The sequence below is a fragment of the Zootoca vivipara genome, chromosome 2, assembly GCF_965207765.1.
Source record: "Zootoca vivipara chromosome 2, rZooViv2.hap1.1, whole genome shotgun sequence".
In the NCBI taxonomy this organism is placed as follows: domain Eukaryota; kingdom Metazoa; phylum Chordata; class Lepidosauria; order Squamata; family Lacertidae; genus Zootoca; species Zootoca vivipara.
In genome coordinates, this window is record NC_142584.1 from 3,838,436 (window position 1) to 3,863,035 (window position 24,600).

At 44.8% G+C, this 24,600-nt stretch overlaps 1 protein-coding gene across 5 annotated transcripts; it reads right to left on the reverse strand.

The window, feature by feature from the left end:
- Positions 1 to 408: 408 nt before the first annotated feature.
- TMBIM6 (transmembrane BAX inhibitor motif containing 6) lies at positions 409 to 23,536 on the reverse strand. 5 transcript variants are annotated; one of them, XM_035101264.3, is made up of 10 exons: positions 23,481 to 23,536; positions 8,225 to 8,328; positions 6,629 to 6,737; positions 5,710 to 5,830; positions 4,423 to 4,471; positions 3,945 to 4,042; positions 3,757 to 3,836; positions 2,994 to 3,094; positions 2,466 to 2,538; positions 409 to 1,944 (listed from the first exon to the last, which is right to left on the reverse strand). In XM_035101264.3, exons 2-10 carry the CDS (start codon positions 8,278 to 8,280, stop codon positions 1,921 to 1,923), a joined length of 711 nt encoding a protein of 236 aa, XP_034957155.1. In that variant the 5' UTR covers positions 8,281 to 8,328; positions 23,481 to 23,536; the 3' UTR covers positions 409 to 1,920. The 5 variants fall into 5 exon arrangements, with proteins under 5 accessions (XP_034957155.1, XP_034957157.1, XP_088517335.1 ...); XM_035101266.3 differs by having other exon boundaries at positions 23,263 to 23,536; XM_088661209.1 differs by lacking the exon at positions 23,481 to 23,536 and adding an exon at positions 23,086 to 23,333.
- Between the last annotated feature and the right edge of the window lie 1,064 nt (positions 23,537 to 24,600).

Genomic DNA, 24,600 nt, shown 5'->3' on the forward strand with positions numbered 1-24,600 from the left:
GTTGTCAGCCTTCAGGTCACATTTGCAGACATCTTTGTATGGGCGAAGCCTCAGGATCCCTGGAGACTTATAGGTGGTGGTGGTGATCCTCCTCCAGAAAGTTAGCAATGAACAAGCTTCCTGGGGGACCAGCTGCCCCCTATATGCCTGATCTTATCCAGCCACATATAGCTTCAAGGTAGTGGCAAGGCACCAACTGTCTTGTCAGCACTTCAAGCCAGCTCACCATTCTACCCTAGAACCGTGCAGAGGGGTTCCACAGTAGACAACATGGAGAGGAGCTGAAGGCTTCCTGAGCAAACAAACTTTGAAAGCCATTTCTATAATTCACAGGCCACTGTGAATTATTGGACCAAAGGAGCCTCAAATACAACAGCCTCAAATACAAAATGAAGAAGTAGAGGTAGGTTAAAGTTTGAGGATTTTTATTTTAATATTTTCCCCGTACAAAGCAAGACAATGTAAATTTCATAGTTGAATCAAAACACCTTTGTTTCTTTAAAAACCCTGTCTCTTCACAGTAGGAGTCGAAATAATGCAGCCAGAGCTGGCCTTCCAATGAGCGACAGAGTTTAGTCATTACTATATTAAAACCTGTTAGTCAAGGTCTCTATAAAGTAGATCTGCTGAAGTTTAGTTCTTGGCACTGGTTCCAGAAAAGAAGGGGGATGGGGAGAGGGAAGGGAAGGGAAACTCTTTACCCAAAGCAAGCAGAGTTGGAGTCTGGCTTCAGGTGCCAAAAGGGCAAGATAAACATCATTTCATTTGCTGGAGGGGAAGGCTCCTTAATGAGCTTGTAAGCTCCAATGCTAAGTGCACAGATGCCACCCTGTCCCATCATGCAGGGGCAGCACGATTATCAAACTGACCTCCCCCACCATTGCATAGCAGTCCACTGTGGCCCCTCCTCCAGACTTTTGACCTACAGGGCCTTGTGCCCAGATGCTCAAAGGAAATAGACAGCTACACACACTTGATGCTGCTTCCTTTTATTAGGTGTAGCTGACCTTGGCTGCTCCGTCCCCCGTCCCGTGCAATTGCAGCAAGTAAACTAGAGCAAGGGACTTTTCCTGCTCAGCAAAACCTACCTACTTTGGGATGCCAAGGCAAAAGAAAAAACTGCAATCACCTAGCTCAAAAAGACTGTGTTGGCAGTTGCTAAAAACCCAAAGGATGGGAGTTCCACCCTAGGACTTCTCACTTACACAAATCAGCTAGTTTTTGCTACCCAGCAGCAGAACTAAATGGGATTTAGGGCGGAGAGTGAGAGAAGCTGGATCAGTTAAGCGCTGGTCCTGGCCGTCTCCCAGGCACCGTCCACAACAAAAGGAGAGCTAGAGTTTGCTTTGCATCCTAACACACCCTTGTGGGTAGCAGCTTGAGCAACGCCAATCTGGGAAGAGCTGCGCAGACCGGTTCAGTTCTTGGGCAAGTGTAGGCACAGTAATTGAATAATTTTAAATGACAGCAGAAATGCTCCCAGGGCATCAAGGCATGTGCCAGTTATGGTGGAAGAAAGGTCAGTGAAGAGGAGGAGGGAGCTTGGGCTGCAAAGTAAGAAAACTTGTGGGATCACTGCCAATATGCTAGGCCTGACTAATAGCAGGGCCTGATGGATTGGGGTGGGGGTGGGGGAAGCTTTTGGGTGTTTATGTACGATATGTACAGAAGTGGAGCAAAGCCAGACTCCAGGATTAGGATCAGCCAGTCAGCTTTTTCAAAAGGCTCCAAAACCTCGAGAAAAACCCCCAACAACGACCCAATTTCCATAAAGTATGAAAGTGTCACAGATGCTTCTCATTCACACAGAACAAACAGAGGGACACCTTTAATGCAGGTCAGATTGGGAGGAAACGAGAAAGAGACAAAAGGGGGGAAGGGCAAGAGAAAGGAAGCCCCACACAGGCACCTGCTGTCCCTTCACTTCTCTTTCTTCTTCTTGTTCTGAAAGAAAGGGACAACACCACATCAGTACCCTGGATCCTGGGAACAGGACCAGTGGAGGCTCTTCAATGAGAGCAAATCCGGCACTGCCTCCAATTGGTCTGCCTTCAGCAAGCTCCCACCTCCCTGCCTATCTGCATAGAGTGGGATGAGCAATGCTAAACGGATTTTAAGCCAAGGTTCAAGGTTGAGCAACCCACCAAGGGCCACATGTCATCCGTGGCCACAGCCAAAGTTGCAACTGGACATTTGCTCTCGCACAGAGGCACTGTGCTCAAAGAGACATGAAGGTGCTCAGCACACCAATCCCCATGCTGTGCTGGGAAGGAGAATCTCCATGCCTGAACAGCAAAGAACAGGGACCCTTCCTGCCCATCACAACCCCGAGCTGGTAGCCCACTTAAAATGCCTTGGCAGACCTGATCCAGCTTACAGGCTATTGGTCTGCCACCCCGAATCTAGGACATATAAGGCGTGTTGTAAATAAGTGATGATCCCTGCCACCATGAGGGGATGCTCACCTCGCTCATGCCCAAGATGACCATAAGCTCCCGGAAAATGTTGACAAAATCCAAGAAGAGATCCACACAATGCCTGGGCAGGGAAAGAAAGAAGGGGTTGAAGTATTAGGCCAGAATTCCTACTGGACACTACTTCCTCTAAACGGCATGACCTATGTAAGTGGCTGATGCTAGAGACACCACCTGCCACTCCCAGGCTTCCTTCCCCATTTGGTATATTGTTCCCTAGTTAAATTCAGGTTCATTTAGCTAGGAAGTATTTTAAGCCTCTCTTCTGGAAATACAAGCCCATTTCCAGTTTGCCCAGCTCTGTGGCCATCCAGAACAAAGGATATTTGCCCTTTACATATTGCATCCAACAATAAAAGGCTGCTGTTGCACCTTTCCCCTATCCTGTTTCCGCAGCTCCCAGATCTATACTCCTGTTGCTCCACTCTGCCTGGTCCACCTTGCCTTCTACTGAACTCCTACCCCCCACCCCACCACTGGACACCCAGCAGCTACTATTTCCACACCCCATGTACTCACCAGATGTAGTCCTTATCTCCATTCTCGGCCTTCTCAATGATTAGCTGAGTGTCGAATAACACAAAGCCACACATCACCATAAGCCCAATGTAGAGGTTAGCCTGGAGGAGGAAAAACATGCATCAGGCCAAGGGCAGTTAAATCAGATTCCTTGGATTGGCCCTACCCACCTGCTCAAGATATACATTCCTAAATGCCAGAAATCATACTGCTTTAAATTATTCAGGGCTGTATTTCCTGGATAATCATGGCACAATGAAGAAAGACTGCAAAATGAGGGGCCACCTCATTCAGCATCCCAAAAATAGATTTATTTTTTTAAAAACCCAACTTCCCAGCCCTTCTGGTTGCAGATATGTATTTGAAGGTGTGCGGATCTCAGAGGTCAAGGGAGTATGACTATGATTTCTATTGATCAGAGGGTGGAGCTGTTTAAGTTCTTATATAGGTCTTTGCCTCTTCCCATGACTAGCAAGAGTAGAATTATGCAAGGTTACTATAGTTTATACAAATCGTGGAATTTGGGTTATCCTGGGTTGTTTTTCAAAAAAAATATAATAATAACAAAGTGCAGGAGTGCACATTGGCCTGCCTTTATTTCTGTAAAGCCAAAACACAGGGGAAGCTGAGCTACGATTCCAGGGCTGCCAGCTCCATGCTGAAAAGGGCAGCTTTGCTGGAATGAGATGCTGCTGCTGTCACAGGCAGCCAACCTTGCAGGCTTCCTGTAAGCCAACAGACCCAAGGACATAAAGACACTCACTGTGAAGAGCCAAGTCGAGCCCACGAAAATGTTGATCAGGGAGAAGAACAGCATCAAGAACAGGCCGGAGAACAGGACACCTGAAAAATGAAAGCAGAGCTGTGGTGGGCACTGCAAGGTTGCTAGAAGGTTTTCTCTAAGATGGGAGGGTGAGGGAGGGGGAGATGATGACCACCTGGCAATCTTACCTCCTAGGTACAGGTAGGCACGGCGCTTGGCATAGAGGGCGCTCAGCGAAAAGCAGCTGAAGATCACTGCTGTCCCCATGAAAGCTGTTGGGATGATGCTATCGGGAGAGGAAAAAGCAATAGTTGGTGCCTGTACCAGGATGGACAAATCTAAGCCTTGGGGACATTGTAAAATGCCCTTTAGCAGCCTCAGTGAGACCCACAGCTCCATCTCATGCCCCATACAAGTTACTGAACCTCATTCAGGACTTTGAAGCGGATGTTCTTTGTAGAGCAAAGATAGTATTTTGCTTAGATGTATTTGTGGGGCAGGGACGGGAGGAAATCTTTTTGCTCTTCCGATTAAAGTTATGGTTTGATTTAAGTTCAGAAAGAACTGATCAGGGGGAAAGGAATATGGTCCACCAACTCATTCAGATTTGACCCTTGAAGTGCATATGTGAGGGAATGGGGCAGCTGAGTGGCATTTTCCTTTTACCTTGGGTTGATGGCAATGCACATCTCCAGCAGAGGTCCTAGGTTGACTCCTGGAAGAACAAAGGGGTACAAATTCAGCCAAGAGACAGGAATTGTCTATTCACCATGTACTGTATTTCGAAGAAAGCCAAAATGGTTCACCTGTGTGTACTGTGCACCCTTCAGAACAAACATACAGGTTGTCTTGTTTCCCCCCACCTGACCCTAAACTGAAACCCAAGTACAACATGTCACGTAGAAACAGTTTTGAAAATCTCAGTACAGTGGTACCTCGGTTTATGAACACAATTGGTTCCGGAAGTCTGTTCATAAACTGAAGCGAACTTTCCCATTGAAAGTAATGGAAAGTGGATTAATCCGTTCCAGACGGGTCAGCGGACTACTCAACCTGAAGCGTACTTTACCCGAAGCATGGGTGTAATTGGTTCCAGAAGTCTGTTCATAAACTGAAGCGTTCATAAACTGAAGCGAACTTTCCCATTGAAAGTAATGGAAAGTGGATTAATCTGTTCCAGATGGTCTGCAGAGTACTTAAACTGAAGTGTTCATAAACTGAAGCGAACTTTCCCATTGAAAGTAATGGAAAGTGGATTAATCCGTTCCAGACGGGTCCGCGGAGTACTCAACCTGAAGCGTACTTAACCCAAAGCATGGGTGTAATTGGTTCCAGAAGTCTGTTCATAAACTGAAGTGTTCATAAACTGAAGCAAACTTTCCCATTGAAAGTAATGGAAAGTGAATTAATCCGTTCCAGACGGGTCTGCGGCATTCGTAAACTGAAAATTCGTAAACCGAGGTGTTCATAAACCAAGGTTCCACTGTATTTAGAAGGCAACTAAGGGGCCCTAATCTCCAAGGTAGTTCTATATGGGGCAAATCAATTTGTGGCAACCACTCCTGTGCTGATCAGAGTTGGCTGGGTTACTTTGACCTCCCTCTTAGCACACACACACACACACACACACATGTCATGCAAGAGCCACTCCCCTGTGGGGTGATCTCAGGCTGCTGCTGCAGGCACACATCTGAATGAGAACTGCAGACAACTTTGCTGCTCTGCCAGAAGGGCTTGGATGCATTAGGACATGAATTGTATATTTCACTTACAGAAGATCCATGTTTGCAGATCATCTTTTTAAAAGATTTTAATATTGTATATTGTACCACTGTTCTGACCTGTCCTAGAACCTTTTGCTAAAAAGTAAGTAGTACCGGTATACGAACACCAAAAGCAGTTAATGAAACTCCAGCTGACTTTGCACATGTCTGCTCTTCCAGCATCACGTACCAGTGAGGAAGGCAAAGCCTGCCAGCATGCTCAGCCGTTTCTGTTCGGTTCCCTGGTTGTGGGGTGTAGCCATCAGCCAAATCATAAGACCCAGTGCTCCCAGGCCAGTCAACATTCCAAACTGCAAGACAAAGCGCGAAGGGTGGAAGTTAGTACAGGCTGAGCGCAGAGCAGAGGAGAGGTTGGGAAAGGCATTGCGCAGGAACAGAAGTGGCTGAAATCTACTCCACAGAACCCAGGTGGTTTCATTTGAATGACCCAGTCTAGACAGGGTGACAGCCATAGATAACCTGACCTGCTCAAATATACTATAGGCCCCTTTGTAGGGTTTTCAGCTCACTCAAATTTCCTTTGACTTTAACTTCTTTTCACTGCAGACTTAAGAAAAAAAACATGGGAAGCAGCATTCTACCCAACTACACTGTTGGAAGTGATTCTCTCATTTTCCACGGCTCTGGCCAATGAGTATGAGATACCAAGATGCTTCACGAGTTTGAGTTTTAATGTTATTCAAATGTAATCTATCCAATAATTTAAAAACAGATTGAACTAGCTGGCACATCATTTCCCCCCGTCTTCTGGTCTGAAATGGCTCCGTTACTACACCATTGGATTCCCAGCTACCACTGTTGGGCTGCAATCCTGAACACGCTTCATCAGGAGTAAGTCCTAAGAAATCAGCGACCATAGTGTGACAGACTGCTAGGAAAGCAGACGAAGGACTGCTCTAGTGTAGAAATAGAGGGTAACCTCCCATCAGGATATGGCCCAGAAAACCATACCCAACAGGATCCTGTGCTGCTCATTTCTGAAGGCTGTGGCTGGGCTCCATTCCTTGAAGCCATCCTGCAAGCACTAGTCCCCAACAGTCAAGGTAACCTCGCAGCTCATACACACATCAGTGCCAGAGCACACTTACCTGCACCAGCTGAGTTACCACGTTGATGTAGGCACCAGCCGCTGCTAGGAACATGCATAGCGCAAAGCTAGCATAGACCTTCTTCAGGTGCTGCTGGGTTGATGTGGAGCTGCAGAGGGCAAAGGGAAGAAACAGTCAGTCAGTGCCATTGCATCTCAAAGCACCTAGAAGCACAGCTGCTCCTTAGCTGGCTGTTTGCCAGCTCCTGGGCACTTAGCAAACTAAACAAACAACACTGGATCCACCACAGAGCACCTGAAGAACAGAGGTGGGTAAACTTATTTAGCCTAGGGCTCATGCATTTCCTCTTAGCCAACCTTAGGGGGGAACATGCCTACAGTGGGCCTTGCCAAGAAGACCGAGTGCAGCCATTCATCCACAAACATTATGCCTAGTCAGCACCACTACACACAGTCCCCGAACCAAGTTATGCTTGAAAAGCATGTTAGCTTTTTTCCCCCAAGTCTAACTGGCTGAGGGGGCAATCTTCCTGAAGACTTCAGTGGGAGGCAGGTGGGTTTCCTTGCTGCAACAATAAGCCCCCCCTCCCAAACTAACTGTGGGGAGGGCATTTTTAGTGTGGGTTTAAACACTCCCCAGCTGGAACTCCTGTAAAGACACGCCTCCCCACTGCACTTAGGCTTGACAAAAGCCTTAGACTGCAAGCAACAGGAGGACTTTCTTTCAATTCCAATTGCAGTGGGGTGAGGAAAGGGCACTACAAGCCAGGTGGGGAGTGCACAGCAGCTGCATCTGACCCATGGGCTGACCCACCCCACCCCTCAATTTAAAGGCATTTGACTCACAGCTTCTGGAGCTGGGACACCACTTTCCCCAGGGAGATGGTATTAGATATTCTCATATTGGCTAAGAGAGGAGCTAGAGCTGTTGACAAAACTGGAAAAATCCCTGAGAAGTTTGGTGCTGGTTTGCAGCACCTACTTCGTACTGCACAGCAGGTACTCCTAAAAAATGGGTGCTGGCACTAAACCAGCCTTGGCCTCTACCGACTTGCACATAAGTAGGGGAATGCTTGCACAAAATTTGGTAAGAAACACCAAACAGTAAATCCTGAAAACCTTAAAAGATGAATTTATACTCAAGTCCTTAAAAAAAAAACCCAACCACACACACACATACACACTTCAGCCTGAAGGTCTGGAGTGTAGGTCAATATTTGCAGTAGTCTCAAAAGGTTGTGATGGGGGCAACAGGAGAAGATTGGCTGAACATGCAAAAAAAGTTCTTTGTCTATCCCATAACTGACAAAAGCAGAACGGATTACACAAGCAGGCAAGTTAAGCAACATACACTTGCTTAACTCCTACCAGCTGCAGAATTTAGTTTTTATTGAAGTGGAAGTTTTTACTCAAGTGGAAGATTTGGGGTTTGAACCCAACGTGTATACAGTCTTGCACCCAGGGCCACAGGAAGCAGAAAGCCCTACTTCTGGCTCCCTCATCCCCACTCGCCATCCACAATAAGGGACAGATCACAAAATTACCTTGCTGTTTCCATTCACCAAAAATGACAAATAAAAACAACCTCCTACAAAACTGCAGCCTGCAGTAAAACACAGGCCAAGGGTATACTCACATGTGGGAGAATTTGAAGAGGGCATCAACATTTATGTTCCTGTTGAAGACATCCATTGTGCTAGCTGGTAGACTGATGCAACTCTTGGTGTCAAAATACACAATCTGCAGAAAAAGATGAAGAAGGCGACATCAGAGAGGTGGGGTGGAGAAAGACAGCACAGTTCTTTCCCATCTGCCCCTTTTAGTGACAAAACTCAATTTCTTCCTATATGGCTGCCCAAATTACTTTAAGCAAAATACCGTACTTTAATCCCATGAAGCTGCTCGAGAAGGGATTCCCACACCCACCCACCCTTGCTTCCTAGTACAGTGGTACCTCAGTTTAAGTACACAATTGGTTCCGGAAGTCTGTACTTAACCTGAAGCGAACTTTCCCATTGAAAGTAATGGAAAGTGGATTAATTCGTTCCAGACAGGTCCGCAGAATACTTAAACTGAAAGTACTCAAAGCAAAGCGTACTTAAACCGAGGTATGACTGTAGTAGTCTAGGAACACCAATACAGTGGTACCTCAACTTACGAACAACTCGACAACCAAATTTTTCGACTTCCGAATGGGGGTGACATCCGAAAGAAAACTGCGGCGGTTTTAGATAGGGTTGCTTTGACTTACGAATGTTTCCGTTTCCAATGCATTCCTATGGGAAATCGCGTTTCCCATGGCGTTTCTTCGACTTACGAATTTTCCGATCTACGAAGGTGCCTTCGGAACGGATTAAATTCGTAAGTCGAGGCCCCACTGTACTCCTTCAGAGCTCCTTCAAACAAGTTAACTAGGATACAGTGTTTCTAATAAAAATACATTGCAACTATCTTGCTAACTTTGAGCCTACTTTGTCAGGGGCCAAGGGAGAGAAGTCAAAGACCCCACTATGGAAGGTCAAGCAAAATGTTACTCCTGGAATGCAGAATCTTCAAACAGCTCTCCCTACTCCAAGAAAATGTATATGCATATTCCATCCAGCCTCCCTTTCAGGGCAGATTCTATCTAAATCTCAACCAGAAACTCTAAATCTCAACGAAGAACTCAGATTTCCAAATATGCAGCAAGAGAGAGGGAGGAGAAGACTTGGGACTAACCAAAGACAAAGGCTGAAGAAAAAGGTTATTTGCCCCACCCCACCGTGCTAAGGAACAAAGAAGAACATGCTTACTTTAGACTTGCCAAGCACAGCCCCACACACTGCCTGCAAGCTGATCCCCTTCGCCCTAGTCTGGACAATCTAGAGACGCTTCAACCGTTTCACCGGCTCCAAGTCCTCTTGGTATCTGTGGTGCAATTATTGCAGGCTGTTGCAAGCCTAACTGCAAGTTCTCGGGGGAATTGGCCTCACAGGGGAACTTTGCTTCACACCTTGGCAGCTGGAAAACACTTGTATTAGCATTCCTAATGCCCTCCCCAGGCAGAGATGGGGAGGAGTTACAAGCCAGGTAGCTGCCATAGCCAGAGAGCAATCTGGAAACAAATGGATTACACCCTGCAGCTCAAGGTGGGATTCCTCCCCTTTGTTATGTTATGCACCAACATGTACAGGTATTTTACCTGCCCAGGAGAGCACCACAAAGTGTTATATGTCTGCATGCACACACACACCCCAAAAATTATCATGATAGTTGCCTCTAGCAACTGATGCAATTGAAACCTGAAAACCAGTTCAGCAACTAATTCCTTACCCTTTTGACAGACAGAGGAGGCAGCTCCTGGGCAAGCTTACAAAGTAGGCCTGGATTGTCTAACAAGGAGAGCTAGCATTAAGGAAATGCAAATACTGCAGTAATTGTACACCCACTGCATGGGGTGACATGATGACACTTCCTCCTTTGGCAGAGATGGAAAATGCCAGTCAAGTATCTGTCTCCTACTTTTTTAAAAAGCAGATCTAATCTGATCATTCCTTCCAAGTGTTCAGGATGATGCCTATGGGGCCACTTCATTTTATTCTCACAGCAACCTGTGAAGTAGGTTATGTCAAAAACTTCCAATGCCACCTAACTTTCTTTGAGCAAAGGCCTGAAGACTGATCTTCCTGGTCCCAGCCAACACTTAGGGCTGGCAGATCCCAACCTCAGGCAGAAAATCTATGGGATCCAGCTTGTAGCCCATTATCACCCCTCTCAAGTGAACAGGATCCTTTCTGCACAACTCAAGCACATTTGCAGCAACATCATGGCAAGGGCCTGAAGTAAACCAAGCTATGGTTTACCACAATCATGTGAATGTGCTGGCCCCTTGGGAGAAGCTCACACTCACTTTGACCCTCCCTCAGTCCTTGTGCTTGTCTCCTTAGCCACAAACTGTAGCCAAGAACAAACCTTTGCTAAAGAGCACAATTAAGGAGGAGAGAGCTTAGCCACAAGTCCAGGTTCAGACAACATGTTAAGTGAAACCTTGGAATGGGTTGCCATGCTAAACTAAAAGGACTAGGGAAGATTAAAGTAGCTGTGATTTCCTCCTAAGAAGCCAGTATGTTTGCACATTTGTGTTAAGTAATAGTTTGGCTTAGTGTTACCTGCACATCTGGTCAATGGCTGAAGCCAAGCATCCTAAAACAATCACCCCTGAGTTTGTCATTACTGTACATTATAATATGCGGCTTCGGTGAAGTTGCTGTCACTAGCATTGGAAAGTAAAAGAGTGACAGCACACACAAGGAACATGTGCACACACGGACACCCCTTGGCTCTTAGCAGACCTCTTCATCTGTATTGCTGCTGTGTGCAAGACCAACCTGCTGCAGGCAAGCAGAGGAGTAAATGGACAAATAGCAGTGCCGAAGGCATTTCCCCTGCACCAGAAAAGTGAGTTCTCTCCAGTTTCAAGCACTCTGTGCCAAGGATGGGGAAACTGTGGCCCTCCAGATGTTGCTCAGTTCCCATAATCCCTGGCCATGGGGCTGCAGATGAGCAGCCCAACATTTGGAGGGTCACAGGTCTCCTATGCCAGTTTTTGGTAACCTGGGGCAGGGAAACCTTTTAAGCCCAAAGGGCATATTCCCTCACAAGGAACCTTCTAAAGGCCACATGCCACTGATAGACAAGGTCAGAAGCAAAAGTGGACTGAGCAATGAACACAACTCTTACCCTTGTGCAGTAGGCCACATTCCCAGCACACAAGTCAGACACACATTTATCCATCCTTCATTCAAGCAAGCAGCACAATTCCAGTTCAATGACTCACCCCAAACTGTTCAGGGGAGAGTGCAACTTAGGAAGTGTCTCAAGGGCCTGGGCCTGAGGTTCTTCACCCTCAGTAGAAGTGGGCAGACCCAAAAAAAAGCAGGGAGGGGAAGAATCAGAAAAAAAATCCGTCGTCCGTCCGTCCCCCAAATTGTGAAAGTATTATGAAATGTGTTATTTTAGAATGATAAATAAAACATTTTAAGTCAATGTGTTAATATATCTACTCCCCAAAAATGATTTCTAAAAATTATGCAAACAGAAAACTTACTTAAGACAGATCATTTCAATTCCTGTGCACTGAGAAGAAACAAGACCTGAGTTGTACACGGAGAGTAAAGTTAAATGGGGACCCCTGACCATTAGATCCAGTTGTGACCGACTCTGGGGTTGCGGCGCTCATCTCGCATTATTGGCCGAGGAAGCTTCCAGGTCATGTGGCCAGCATGACAAAGCCGCTTCTGGCGAACCAGAGCAGCACACGGAAACGCTGTTTACCTTCCCGCTGTAGCGGTACCTATTTATCTACTTGCACTTTGAGGTGCTTTTGAACTGCTAGGTTGGCAGGAGCTGGGACCGAACAACAGGAGCTCACCCCGTTGCAAGGATTCGAACCGCCGACCTTCTGATCGGCAAGCCCTAGATTCTGTGGTTTCACCACAGCGCCACCTGCGTCCCTACACGGAAAGTACAACTCTTAAATGCAAGAGCAATGTGCTTTCTGCCCATAGGAGGCACTGCCATGGTCAGCTGAGAAGGAAGAAGGATTCAATGCCTTCTTTGCTAGTAGACTTCCTTCTCAGAGACATAGCTGGTGAATCAGTTTCTGTCCTCTTGACTAGATCTCAAAGGACTGTCCCACTGAGTAGGACTCAATCTATCATCATTTGATGTCAAATATGAAGATGCAGAAATGGATAGGTAAGAAAATGTGACTGATTTAATTTCATATAGTTTCATTGAGTCTTGGTTCTCCACCCTGGCTTTTTCTTAGCTCTTTTATGGAACTGAGTGCTTTATGTCTGCTTGACGCTGTGGAGGGCTGAAGGAGATATAAGAACTTTCAGAAAACATAATACTGCATATTCCTGCATATAAGACTACTTTTTAACCCAGGAAAATCTTCTCAAAAGTTGGGGGTCGTCTTACACGCCGGGTCATATTTCTTATACGGCGAGTATATCCCAAACTCTATATTTTAACTGGAAAAGTTGGGGGTCGTCTTATACGCCGGAATATACGGTAATTTTCTTTGCTCAACTATAATGGTTGATGGTTTCTTCTAGTTATATTCTGCCTGCACCATATAACTGGCAAAACCAGAAATGCTAGGTTCTTCACAGATCAGCAGCTTGTACCTCTAATTTGTAACAATTTTTTTTAAAAAAATTGTAAAAAGTAGTAAATTTATTTAATAATTATTGTCTGAATAAACTGTAACCTTTAACATACGAAACATGATCATTCTATGACAAACCAAGTTAATACATTTTATTCCTAAAGTGACGCTCAATTTGTAAATAGCAGTAAAAATGATTAGTGCATATTTTCCCATTTCCCCCAAAATGTCCGTGCCTGCAAAAAATAAAAAAAAGATTCCTCACTATTTTTCTTCGGTGGTTTCAAAATTTCTGGAAATTTTACATCATTTTATGAAGAGTAAAACAGCATAAGGCCCAACTGACTAACCAATTACTGGTACACATTTATTAACTGCTGTAAACATGGACTAGCCAATTTAGATCACGAAATTAAAAGACACCTGCTTCTTGGGAGAAAAGCGATGACAAACCTAGACAGCATCTTAAAAAGCAGAGACATCACCTTGCCGACAAAGGTCTGTATAGCTAAAGCTATGGTTTTCCCAGTAGTGGTGTATGGAAGTGAGACCATAAAGAAGGCTGATTGCCGAAGAATTGATGCTTTTAAATGATGGTGCTGGAGGAGACTCTTGAGAGTCCCATGGACTGCAAGAAGATCAAACCTATCCATTCTGAAGGAAATCAGCCCCGAGTGCTCACTGGAAGGACAGATCGTGAAGCTGAGGCTCCAATACTTTGGCCACCTCATGAGAAGAGAAGACTCCCTGGAAAAGACCCTGATGTTGGGAAAGATGGAGGTCACAAGGAGAAGGGGACAACAGAGGATGAGATGGTTGGACAGTAAAATTTTTTCCTTCAGTAGCACCTTAAAGACCAACTAAGTTTTTATTGGTTGAACAGTGTTCTCGAAGCTACGAACATGAGTTTGACCAAACTGCGGGAGGCAGTGGAAGACAGGAGTGCCTGGTGTGTTCTGGTCCCATGGGGTCACGAAGAGTCGGAATACAACTAAACAGCAACAAATTTGTCCCTGTGTGAGCAGTTCCATAGAATTTGGAACACATCTATTAAGTTCAAGGCAAACCATCATTTTGAGAAGGCTTCACAATACCCACAGAAAACCCCTGCATAAGGTGTTCTAGAATAAATAATACAGGCAATTGTGGGTCTTTTTCTCTGTGATTTGAGAATGAAAATCCATGAATTGGAGGAATTTTTAATGGCACCAATACTGCAACCTACCCCAAAGATCAACACACTATTCCATGTAAACATTTTTATTCTGGATTGGGGAAAGTCTCCCTGAAACTGGAATCAGGTCCCTGGAGGGATCAACAAGCTGCCATTATGACATCATAATAGAAAGGAATTTGCTTGCCTCTTTGAGGCTGGAAACTGTCAGCAGTGAAGAGAGCACAAATTATAAGGCTGTGTATATGAAGTTGGAGAATGCTCTTTTCATAAATGGACACAAGAATTTTAAGATATGAAGAAGAATTAAAAATGAGAGTTTGTAATCAGATCAGACATAACTTTTGTTTCTGAACTTTGGAAATAAGAACTACGCCATTTCCTGTCTAGTAATCTCTGCTTTCCCAGGAAATTTGAGACGAGCAGGATGTCAGTAGACACAACATCATCTGACTTGGACTTTCAAAAACAACTTCAGGAACTTATTGAATATTTAAGATGTGACATGTATCAGAACACAATACAGATTGCAAAAATGAAAAAAAAAAATCAAAACTGTGTGGAAAATGAAGAAGGATTATTCCCAACTGAGAATTTAGACAAGAAAGACTTACAACCACTAGTCCTAGACAACGCAGAATTAAAAGAAGAAAAGGAAGCTGTGGCGGATTTGAAACTGTTATGTCAGGTTTTTGTTTCGCAACCAACCTATCGAAGGGTTAACCCAGACTCCTGGTTAACTGGCAGCAACATTCCATGGGAGGCGTGGCCTGCATGGGGTTTAAATGGAAAGGGGAACAGTTATGTCAGTTGGCGGTTGGGTTTTTTTGTGTGGGAGCTTGGGTGGTTGTGGAGAAGGGAGAATTAGAGTAGGTGAAGTAGTGGATAGGTATTCTGTTATTTGATTACCAAGAACGTTACCTGTGAAATTAAGTTTGTACCAATGTTACCAGAAAGCAACCATTAAGATTCAAGCCAATAAATATCCATCTTTAAAGTGTCACATTAGTAATCGTCTATTTCATTTTCCAGCTAAGGTACCCAGGAACCCAGGTGGTGGGGAACTCTTTTAAACTGTCAAAACTGCCTTTTAGAGGAGAAAGGTTAGTTTGTGGCTGAGAGTGCACCAAGAAAGGGGGGGGGGCTAAAGGAGGAGACAGGTTCTGAGCGATAATAAAGTTACCTCAGGAAGGAGGCTAGCTTTACAGTAAGGGAGGTTCTAGTGAAGGGAAACCCTTATCTGAGTGCACATAGGAACAGTCTTATTTATAGCCCCAAATCTATATAGGTACCTGGTCACGTTTAGGCTGGAAGAGGATTCTCTTTTATTTTTGAAAACCCACAAGTGCTAGAGGGTTTAAAGAAAGGCTAGAGGGATAAGTGGGAGGTTTGATTTACCTCAGAAATCCCTGCTAGTGCTTTTAATAATTGAGAGGTCAGAGTTATAAGACGGAAAGTGAGAGGGACTTTCGTCGCAGAAGCCTAAGGGAACATTGTTCCCCCAGTGAGGGGGGGGGGACAAGATTCATGTTTGACTTTAAGATCTTTTAAAGAAGAACCAGTATGGAATAATGCCATCCCAGTGAGAGAGGGTGGGCAGAAAAATTGTGAAAGGGCTAAAAAGTGGAAAAGCAGTTGGATGGTGTTTTGTAATATTTAAAGAATTGGGGAGGCAGGAGGGGATGACCAAGGAAGGGTGGATAGGAAGGGACAGGGTGGGAGTGGGGTGAGGAGCAATAATGGATGTTACTTTTTGATTGCTTATGGTCCGAAACTGGAATGACCTATGGAACTCGCTGAATCATCTGGGAGACCCTGAATCCAGGGGAAGGGGGGCTGATTTAGTTTTAAGTGATTAAATGATATTATGTTAGAAAAAATAATATTTGAATTCATGGAAATTTTTGGTAAATAAATTTGAGGCTAAGGGGAGAAATAAAAGATAGAGGATGGGGAAATAATTTTTGATTTGGATTAATTGATTATTGGTGGAGGATAATGGACATTTTTTAGAATAGAATAGTTGAGATAATGATAAAATGTGTTAGAATGATTTAAGATACAAAATGAAAATTGCTTAATTGAGATTTTAAAATGGACCCAGTGTGTGGGGAATTGAGGAAGTCAACAATGTTAAGTAAAAAGAATTGCTATGTTTTTCTTTTTCATGTTTTTTTTGTTTCACTTTTTTGTGATTTTATCTTTGTGAATATTGGAAAATGAATAAAAATTATTTTTTTGGGGGGGGGAGATCAACATACTATTGGCTGGCTTGTTCCATCATTAAGTCACCATATCCAAAGGTGAGTAGGAGAGCACATGTGCTCATGTTCAGGAATGAAGTAGCCCTGCCTTGATATCTCAGACCTGGGAGTTTAAGACTCGGTCCCTTGGAAAACAGAATGAAAGATCCCAGCTACAGAGTCCGTGCCATTTCAAAACACTGCTGAGCAAGGATCATTTTAGCCATACCCTGGAACAGAGAGAGTGAAATGCTGCCAGCTCCTGGTTTCACGAAAGCAGGGTGATCAAGAGGCACCAGGGGTGCCCAAACTTTTTTCAAAGAGGGCCAGATTTGATGAAGTGAACATGCGTGAGGGTTGACCAAATTTGTTGAGCTTCTTTTAGGATTGAAGTTGCTGAGCTTTTTTTAGGATTTTAACCCAGGACATATACTGGCACGGGGGCCAGATTAAATCGACTGGCGGGCTGGATTAGACTTTGGACATGCCTGATATACACCCTCTTCTAGCTCAGATTTGCTCTACATCTAAAGTCTTCAGTTCTTAGAGGTCTGCAGAAGCAGAAGGCAAAATTATGCTCTTGAGACCCTGAACAATGGCCATCTTAAGAAGAGAAGGTACAAACTTGTTTTTGGTAAAGCTTGCTAGAAAGGAAAGTAAGAAATGCAACAGATAATTCAAGTGATCAGAAGTTCTCATGTGAGTCAATATTGGAGCACCAAAATGGGTCACCCTGTGGTGGAGGAAACATGAGAGTCACACGCCATCCAACTCCTCCCAGATATCAAGAGCTATTCAAGGGAGAAGCCAAAATCTAAGAACATGTAAAACATACAGCATTTATGACTACAATTATTTTAAAATATTATCTATTAACTCTTTGTAACTTAAAACCCCTTCGAACACATCAGGTTGCTTATATCACTGGTCTTCAACTGGTGGATCAGGACCCGCTATTCTGTCTGTCTAATCCAAAGTGGGTTGCAACAGAAACATTACAATAATTCCATAATAAAAGGTTAAGAAATGGTACCCACATGCATGTTTGTGTTAAAGGTGGGTCCCAAAAGGTCGAAGACTACTGCTTTTGGTTTAAAAAAAAGTATCTATATTTTAGTAGCAGAAACCACAAATTCCTTTGTCTATTCATTAAGAAAACAGACATTCCCCCTGCTGACTAAGATGGCCTAACTTACTAACAGTAATCCTCCAACAAGCAACCAATCTTCAAAATTTCCTAAGTGCATATTCCACCAGGCTATCGGCCACTTGTGACCAAGAAAAGATGCCCAGGTGCCATGATGGAGCAGTGATGGCCAAACGTGGCCCTCCAGCTATTTTGGGACTACAACGTCCATCATCCTCGAGCTAACAGGACCAGTGGTGAGGGATTATGGGAATTGTAGTCCCAAAACAGCTGGAGGGCCAAGTTTGGGAATCCCTGGATCTTGACTGTTTCACATACTAGTGACACATCCTGTAAAATTCTATTCATTATATTTTATCTGCACAATTAGTTGTATTGAAAAATATGACTTTTGACCCCTTTAGCCCAAAAATGACAACTAGGCATTCCGTTTTGGCGACTGTAACTCTGATTTAAGTAGCCATTGGCACATATCTTATATATCTGCAAGCAACCTATCTAGTTGAAATAAAACTAAGATGGATGCTTCAACCTAGAGCATAAGTGAGTAAGATTCTCAACCAGCTACGTGCCACAGTCTAAACTTGCATTTGAGCTTAAACTATGAGATTTCTTAAAACACTGTAGGTATTGTTTGAAAGTACGCTGAAACAATAGTCTTCCTGAGCTTCCAGGAGACTAGATTGTTCAAAGCAATGCTGCTGCTACAGCACCCTTAGCCAAGGTGAAGATTTGGAACTTCAGGTCACTGGTAAATCACTCTCCATAGAAGGTGCTCAGGAGCAGAATAGGCCAACTGTTGACAGAGAAAAGTCACAGAACTGGATCACAGAATTAGATAACGCCATGTCCTTAAAAACACTGAACAGCATTGTTGTTGTATAAAGTGATTCTTAAGATGACTTATCAAGTAGCTGTGGTCTTTGCTAAACTAGCTAAATACAAAGGGTCTCTTTTAAATTACTCAACTTTCCTCAAAGCAAAAGCGCAGGTGTATTTGATCATGGTAACACAAGAAGTTGCCTTTGGGGGAGGAGCTGCAACGCTGCAACAAGACCACATGGCTCTACTTGCATCAACTCCCAGGTTCACTCTCTGGTATCTCCAGTTTAAAAAAGCAGGTAGCAGCAGGTGATGGGGGTTTTCCCCAGAGAGTTGCTGCCAGTCACTGCAGACAACAGTGGGCTGGTGGGACAAAGTCCTACACGTCCCTTGCACTTTCTACAACTCAGCAGTACCTAAAAAGAACCTCTCACATTTCTTCTCTGTGCAACAACCAGTAATTGCAGTAATTGGCAAATGGTCAAGCCTAAATATCCATGGAAACTTCAGGTGAAATACACAGGCTTGCGTATTGTAAGAGTTCATAGGGAAACAAGCCACCACACCTGTGGTAAATGCTATTCAAATCCATGTTCATCCTCATGATTTAGTTAAAACTGACCAAAAACCTCAGGTGAACTCTTTTGGGGGGGGGAGATTAAACTCTCCGATTTGGAATTATACCATGATGCAGATGGTCTAATGTGGTTGAAAGAATGGATCGAATTAAAGAATGCGGACATGTTAGATCTGGAATTTATATGATCTATTATTAGAATGGGATACAAAAGATGAATTGATAAAGGAGGTCGTGATAAAATGGGGACAAGATTTGGGGAAAACAATAATGGTAAAGAAATGGGAAAAAATATGGATGAGAGATATCAAATTTACACCAAACTATGATTTAAGAGAAAATATATTAAAAATACAATATAGATGGAACTTGACCCCGGCGAAATTGGCAAAAATATACAAAGTGATAATACTTGTTGGAGGTACCACGAGGAGGTAGGTTCGTATATACATATTTGGTGGTATTGCAAAAAAATAAAGAAATTTTTGGGAGAAGATCTATGTAGAAATGAAGAAAAAATGAAATACTCTTTTAAGAAAACCCCTGAATTATTTTTTTTAGGAATGTTAAGTGAAGATAGTAAAGAAAAAGACAGATGTCTAACAATGTATGCAACCACATCCGCCAGACTTATCGCTAAAAATCGGAAAAGTGAATCAATTCCGAAGACACAGGATTGGCAAATCAAATTGATATGATATCAAAATATGGCGAGGGAAACTGGAGAAATTAAGGGAATATCAAAACAGAAAATTGATAAAGATTGGGAAAAATTAAAAGAATATATGGCAAAATTTGTGGAAAATGCTGACCTCTTAGCAGACAGGTGAAGGGCCCAAGCAAAGTAAATAAAAATGGAAGGAGACAGGTAAAAAAGGTATACAAAGGGACTTGGATACAGAAACTGAAATAGAGAAAAGGCTGGAAGTCATCACAGGGTGTAGGGTGAGTAAGGGCCTTTTTTCTGTGGGTAAATATTTATGTTATTATTTTTTATATATACATTTGTATATATATTTTCTTGTTATAAGTCTATTTGTCCTTTCATTTCTTTTATGATGTTATTTTATTTGTATCTATTTTATTTGTATTTATTTGATTAGGTATTTGTTTTTGTTTTTGTAAAACCATTGTTTCTCAATTTAAAAATTAATTAAATTTTTATTTTTTTAAAAAAACTCTCCAATTCTCATGTCAAAACCTAGCTCTATGCACAGTAGCCCAATGTTTACAAAAATTACTTGGCTCGATTGAGCCCTTACAAGGAAACTACCGTGTTTCTCATATTATAAGACACGTCTTATATTTATTTTTTCCTGAAAAAAACACACCATGGCTTATTTTCAAGGGATGTCTTATTTTTTAATTAAGTACCGGTATCTGTATAGACCACAGACCTGCTCCCACTGGGTCTTCGCGCGCAGCAGGCAAAGGCTGCAGCCGGGTCCTGGGTCTTCGCATGCGGCAAGCAAAGGCTGCAGCCGGGTCCTGGGGCTGCGTGCGCGGCAAGCAAAGGCTGCAGCCGGGTCCTGGGGCTGCGTGCGCGGCAAGCAAAGGCTGCAGCCGGGTCCTGGAGCTGCGCGCGCGGCAAGCAAAGGCTGCAGCCGGGTCCTGGGGCTGCGCGCGCGGCAAGCAAAGGCTGCAGCCGGGTCCTGGGGCTGCGTGCGCGACAAGCAAAGGCTGCAGCCAGGTCCTGGGGCTGCGCGCACGGCAAGCAAAGGCTGCAGCCAGGTCCCGGGGGTTAACGCGGCAGCAGCAATCCTTCTTTGCCACAGACCTCCTACCACCACCTGGCACGGCTTATTTTCGAGGTATGCCTTATATTTTTCCACCTCAGGAAAATCCTGCCATGCCTTATTTTGTAGGGATGCCTTAAAATATGAGAAACACGGTATCATCCAAAAGTAAACCTTTGCTGTAACTTGATTCTATGTTAGCACAACCAAAACAGAATTACAACTGAAAACGAAATCCCAGGAGCGAAAGCAAACTTTGGAAGTGCTTGTGTAATCCAAGTTAAATAATGAACCTGCTTATGAGGAAATAAAGAACCCATGATCGTTTATCAGTAATTAACCAGATAACACTTAGTCATAGCTATAACCTTTAACCACTGAGGGCTGCCTTAGAGGTACAGCACTAAGGAGACTGTCACATTTCACCCACCAGTACCCTGACACAGTAACTTGGGCCATTAGGTCTAATCGCGGATGACTCTGGGGTTGCGGCGCTCATCTCGCTTTATTGGCCGAGGGAGCCGACGTACAGCTTCCGGGTCATGTGATCAGCATGACTAAGCCGCTTCTGGCAAAACCAGAGCAGCGCACGGAAACGCCGTTTACCTTCCCGCCGAAGCGGTACCTATTTATCTACTTGCACTTTTGAACTGCTAGGTGGGCAGGAGCTGGGACCGAGCAACGGGAGCTCACCCCATCACGGGGCTATGAACCGCCGACCTTCTGATTGGTCAGCCCTAGGGCTAGTCTCTGTAGTTTAACCCACAGCGCCACCTGTGTCCCGACACAGTAACTTAAGGTAAAGGGACCCCTGACCGTTAGGTCCAGTCGTGACCGACTCTGGGGTTGCGGCGCTCATCTCGCGTTATTGGCCGAGGGAGCCAGCGTACAGCTTCCAGTTCATGTGGCCAGCATGACAAAGCCGCTTCTGGCCAACCAGAGCAGCACACGGAAATGCAGTTAACTTACTAGCTGCAAAAAAGAAAGGAGAAAAGGATGGAGGCAAGGGGTAAGCAAGCCTCCCTTTTAGAGCCCCAAATAATGGGCAGGATGATCCTTACAGCCAAATGGCAGGAGGAAGGAAAAAAATAATGTCACACAATGACCCATAACATCATGTGAGCACTGTGACATCAGAAAGCCAGCCAATCAGCTTTTAAGTTCTCTACTGTGGAGCATCAGTCAAGCTTCTGCTCAACCAACAGGTTGCCATACTCCAACTATCCCTACTCCAACTATCCCAAGCTCAGGAGAGGCTTTTGATTTGAGCACCAGAAGCTCCCTACCCCAGGAGGCCCAAGATGCAATATTAACAGGATGTAGATGAGGCAGATTTTAATGTCCAGTTCTCATATTAATCTCCAAGGGCACAAAACACCCGTCAGTTATGAGGGCATAGAAGTCATTAAGCAGCTGGAATTCAAGAACTACGTCAACACTATGTGTTCAAAGTTGCAGCTATTTGCATAAAAAGCACCATGCCATTGAGCCAAATCACCTAACACTCAATGGGTGTGGATCCTTTCATCTGTAACAACCACAGGAACAGAATTTACTAAGAAAGCAAACTTGAACTGGGGTGAGGTGAAATTATCCCTGGCTGAGGTATCTGATTTCTAGATATACGTAGATGATTTGGCTCAAACCTGCCTGGGATACACAAATATATGAGGCTCTGAAGTCCATGCCTCAAGTTCTTGACATTTGAAAATAGTCGTCTTCAAACATCTAAAGGATTGTCACATTGAGTGAGCAAACTTGTTTTTTGCTGTGGAGGCTTGGACCTGAACAAATGGATTCAAGCTAGAATAAAGGAGATTCTGACTAAAGAACTGTTTAAGAGTAAGAGCTGTTTTGACAGTGAAACAAACTCCCAGGAGAGGCGGCAGACTCTCCTTCATCTGTTTAGAAGAGATTGGATGGCCATCTGTTCTGTATGATCCAGATCAGATTCCTACATTGCAGGGGTTGGACTAGATGACCCTCAGGGTGCCTTACAGCTCCACAATTCTATGAAAGATGTTGAAAGCACAGCTGAGAGTTATGGTGAGGAAACTGAAGCAGATGGGAGGCCAGTGTGGTAGGAAATAGTTATCTACCATGACTACAGAAGAGGAATGTTCTATGGGCCGCCTTCCAGTCCTTTCCATGCTCAAATACAAAGACAGGCAGGCGGCAGCAGCAGCAACAACAGAGGCCAACTCTAAGCTTAACCCTGACTCGCACCAAATAGTTCTGAACAGCTGAGAGCACTAACACCCCCACCTTCCCATCCCTCAGCAAAAAAAACCCCTACTCTTGCCAAAGCAAGCAGCAATGCACATGCCACTCCCCCCATTCCCCATTTATCTCTTTGCACGTATGTTCCCGAGAAGAAAAAGACAAGGATTACAGAACAGATCAGTCAAAATGAAACAAAATCAGATTAAACAAGGCCTGTTTTTAAACTCCACAGGCGACCGGAGCAAACCTCAAGCTTCCTTTACACGCTTCGCAAATACTATTTAACAGTTAACAACACAGTAATCTGGCTAAAAGCTACGAGTGACAAATCCAACGCTGTAGACACGGGACAGGCTAACGTGGGCAGAGTCGACTCCACGGGAGCCTGGAGTCCGGGATCCAATTTTCGGTAACAACCCACCATTCGTCCTCCGGGCAATCGAGGGAGGTTCAATCCACCATGATATGGGGGTGGGGCGGGGGGGGGAGAGAGGAGTGGGGGTCCCTATGACGTCAGCTCTCTCTCTCTCTCTCTCTCTCTCTCTCTCACACACACACACACACACACACACACACACACACCCCTGAAGAGACTGACCAATCCGAAAGGCAGAACCAGGCGGAGAGGATCCTTCCCTTCCCTCCTTCCTTCGCGGAGCTGCCCGACACAAAGGGGCGGAGGGGAGATTCCAGAGCGGAAGGGCCAGCTCCGAAAAGGCCCCTCGGAGAAAGGGAGGGGAGGGTTCGGAGACCGCGCAGGCCAAGGGGGGACGGGACCGGAAGTAGGCCCCAGGGAGGAGCGACGGCGGCCCTTACCTCCCGCGGAGGCTCCTCTTGCCTGGTCGACGACAGCTGCTGCCGCTCCTTTCCGAGCCGTACGTGTCTCTCCCCTCGGACGCCTCCGCCCCCTCCCGCTTACGTCCTCCCTTCCTCCACCGCTCCATTGGCTCTATCGCCCCTCGAAGTCCCGCCCCGGCCTCGCATTGGCATTTAACCAAACGGTCTGCGTACCTCGGTTTCGATTGGCCGGCTGCTGACACCTTTTCCTTTTCATTGGTTGCGCGGCCGCGCCCAGGCAGCTGCCATTGGTCCATCTCGGGATGGGGGATGGGGGTTGAGGGGCAACAAATGAGTAGCGGAGCTAAGGTGCGACGCCCGTTGGTTTTCCAGTGTCGGGCCAATAGGCAACGCCCTGGGTAGGTTGCGGCCCGATTGCGACTGCTCGGTTGTCTCCTGTTTCTCCAGAAGTGGCACGCGACCCCCTAGCGGCGAGGTTGATTTTGGCTGTGCGTGCGACGTCCCGGCGCATCCAATGGCATGGAGTGCCATCTACCGGCCATTCCGCCTCACTGCATCTGAGATCGCCGGTGCTTCTCTGCAGTTCCAGGCTGAGAGCTACGCTAGTCGTGAAAGATGCGCACCTCCTTGCAAAGCTGTCTCCGCTGGTTTTATGTATGAAATTACAATAGTTTCAGCTGTCATGTGCATCTTTAATGGTGTCAGATAGATATACAATAAAACGTACAAAGGGTGGACAAATAAGCGTTCTATGAGTTTATTTCACATACATGCTTATTCTTGAGTAGATATGCATGTTCACTCCAAAAAAAAAGCACCTTTGTAAAATGCATAGATACAAGACAAATAAACGATCTATGAGTTTATTTCACTGATTGGCTTACTCTTGAGTAGATATGCATGTTCACTCCAAAAACAAGCACCATTGTATAATGAGCCAACATGACGTGAAACACATTGTTGGAGTGTTAGAATGCATAGATACAAGAGAAATAAGCGATCTATGAGTTTCTTTCACCTACTTGCTTACTCTTGAGTAGAACTGCATGTTCACTCCATAAACAAGCACCTTTGCAAAAAGAGCCAACATGACGTGAAACACATTGTTTGAGAATGCATAGATACGACAAATAAGCGT

What these genes read in the sequence shown, in the direction of transcription:
- TMBIM6 (XM_088661209.1), bottom strand. An exon ending in AGGCTTTGCCTTCCTCACTG is followed by an intron (nt 4,472 to 5,709) that starts GTACGTGATGCT and finishes TTGTTCTTCCAG; the next exon opens with GAGTCAACCTAGGACCTCTG. An exon ending in GGAGATAAGGACTACATCTG is followed by an intron (nt 2,539 to 2,993) that starts GTGAGTACATGG and finishes TTCCCTGCCCAG; the next exon opens with GCATTGTGTGGATCTCTTCT.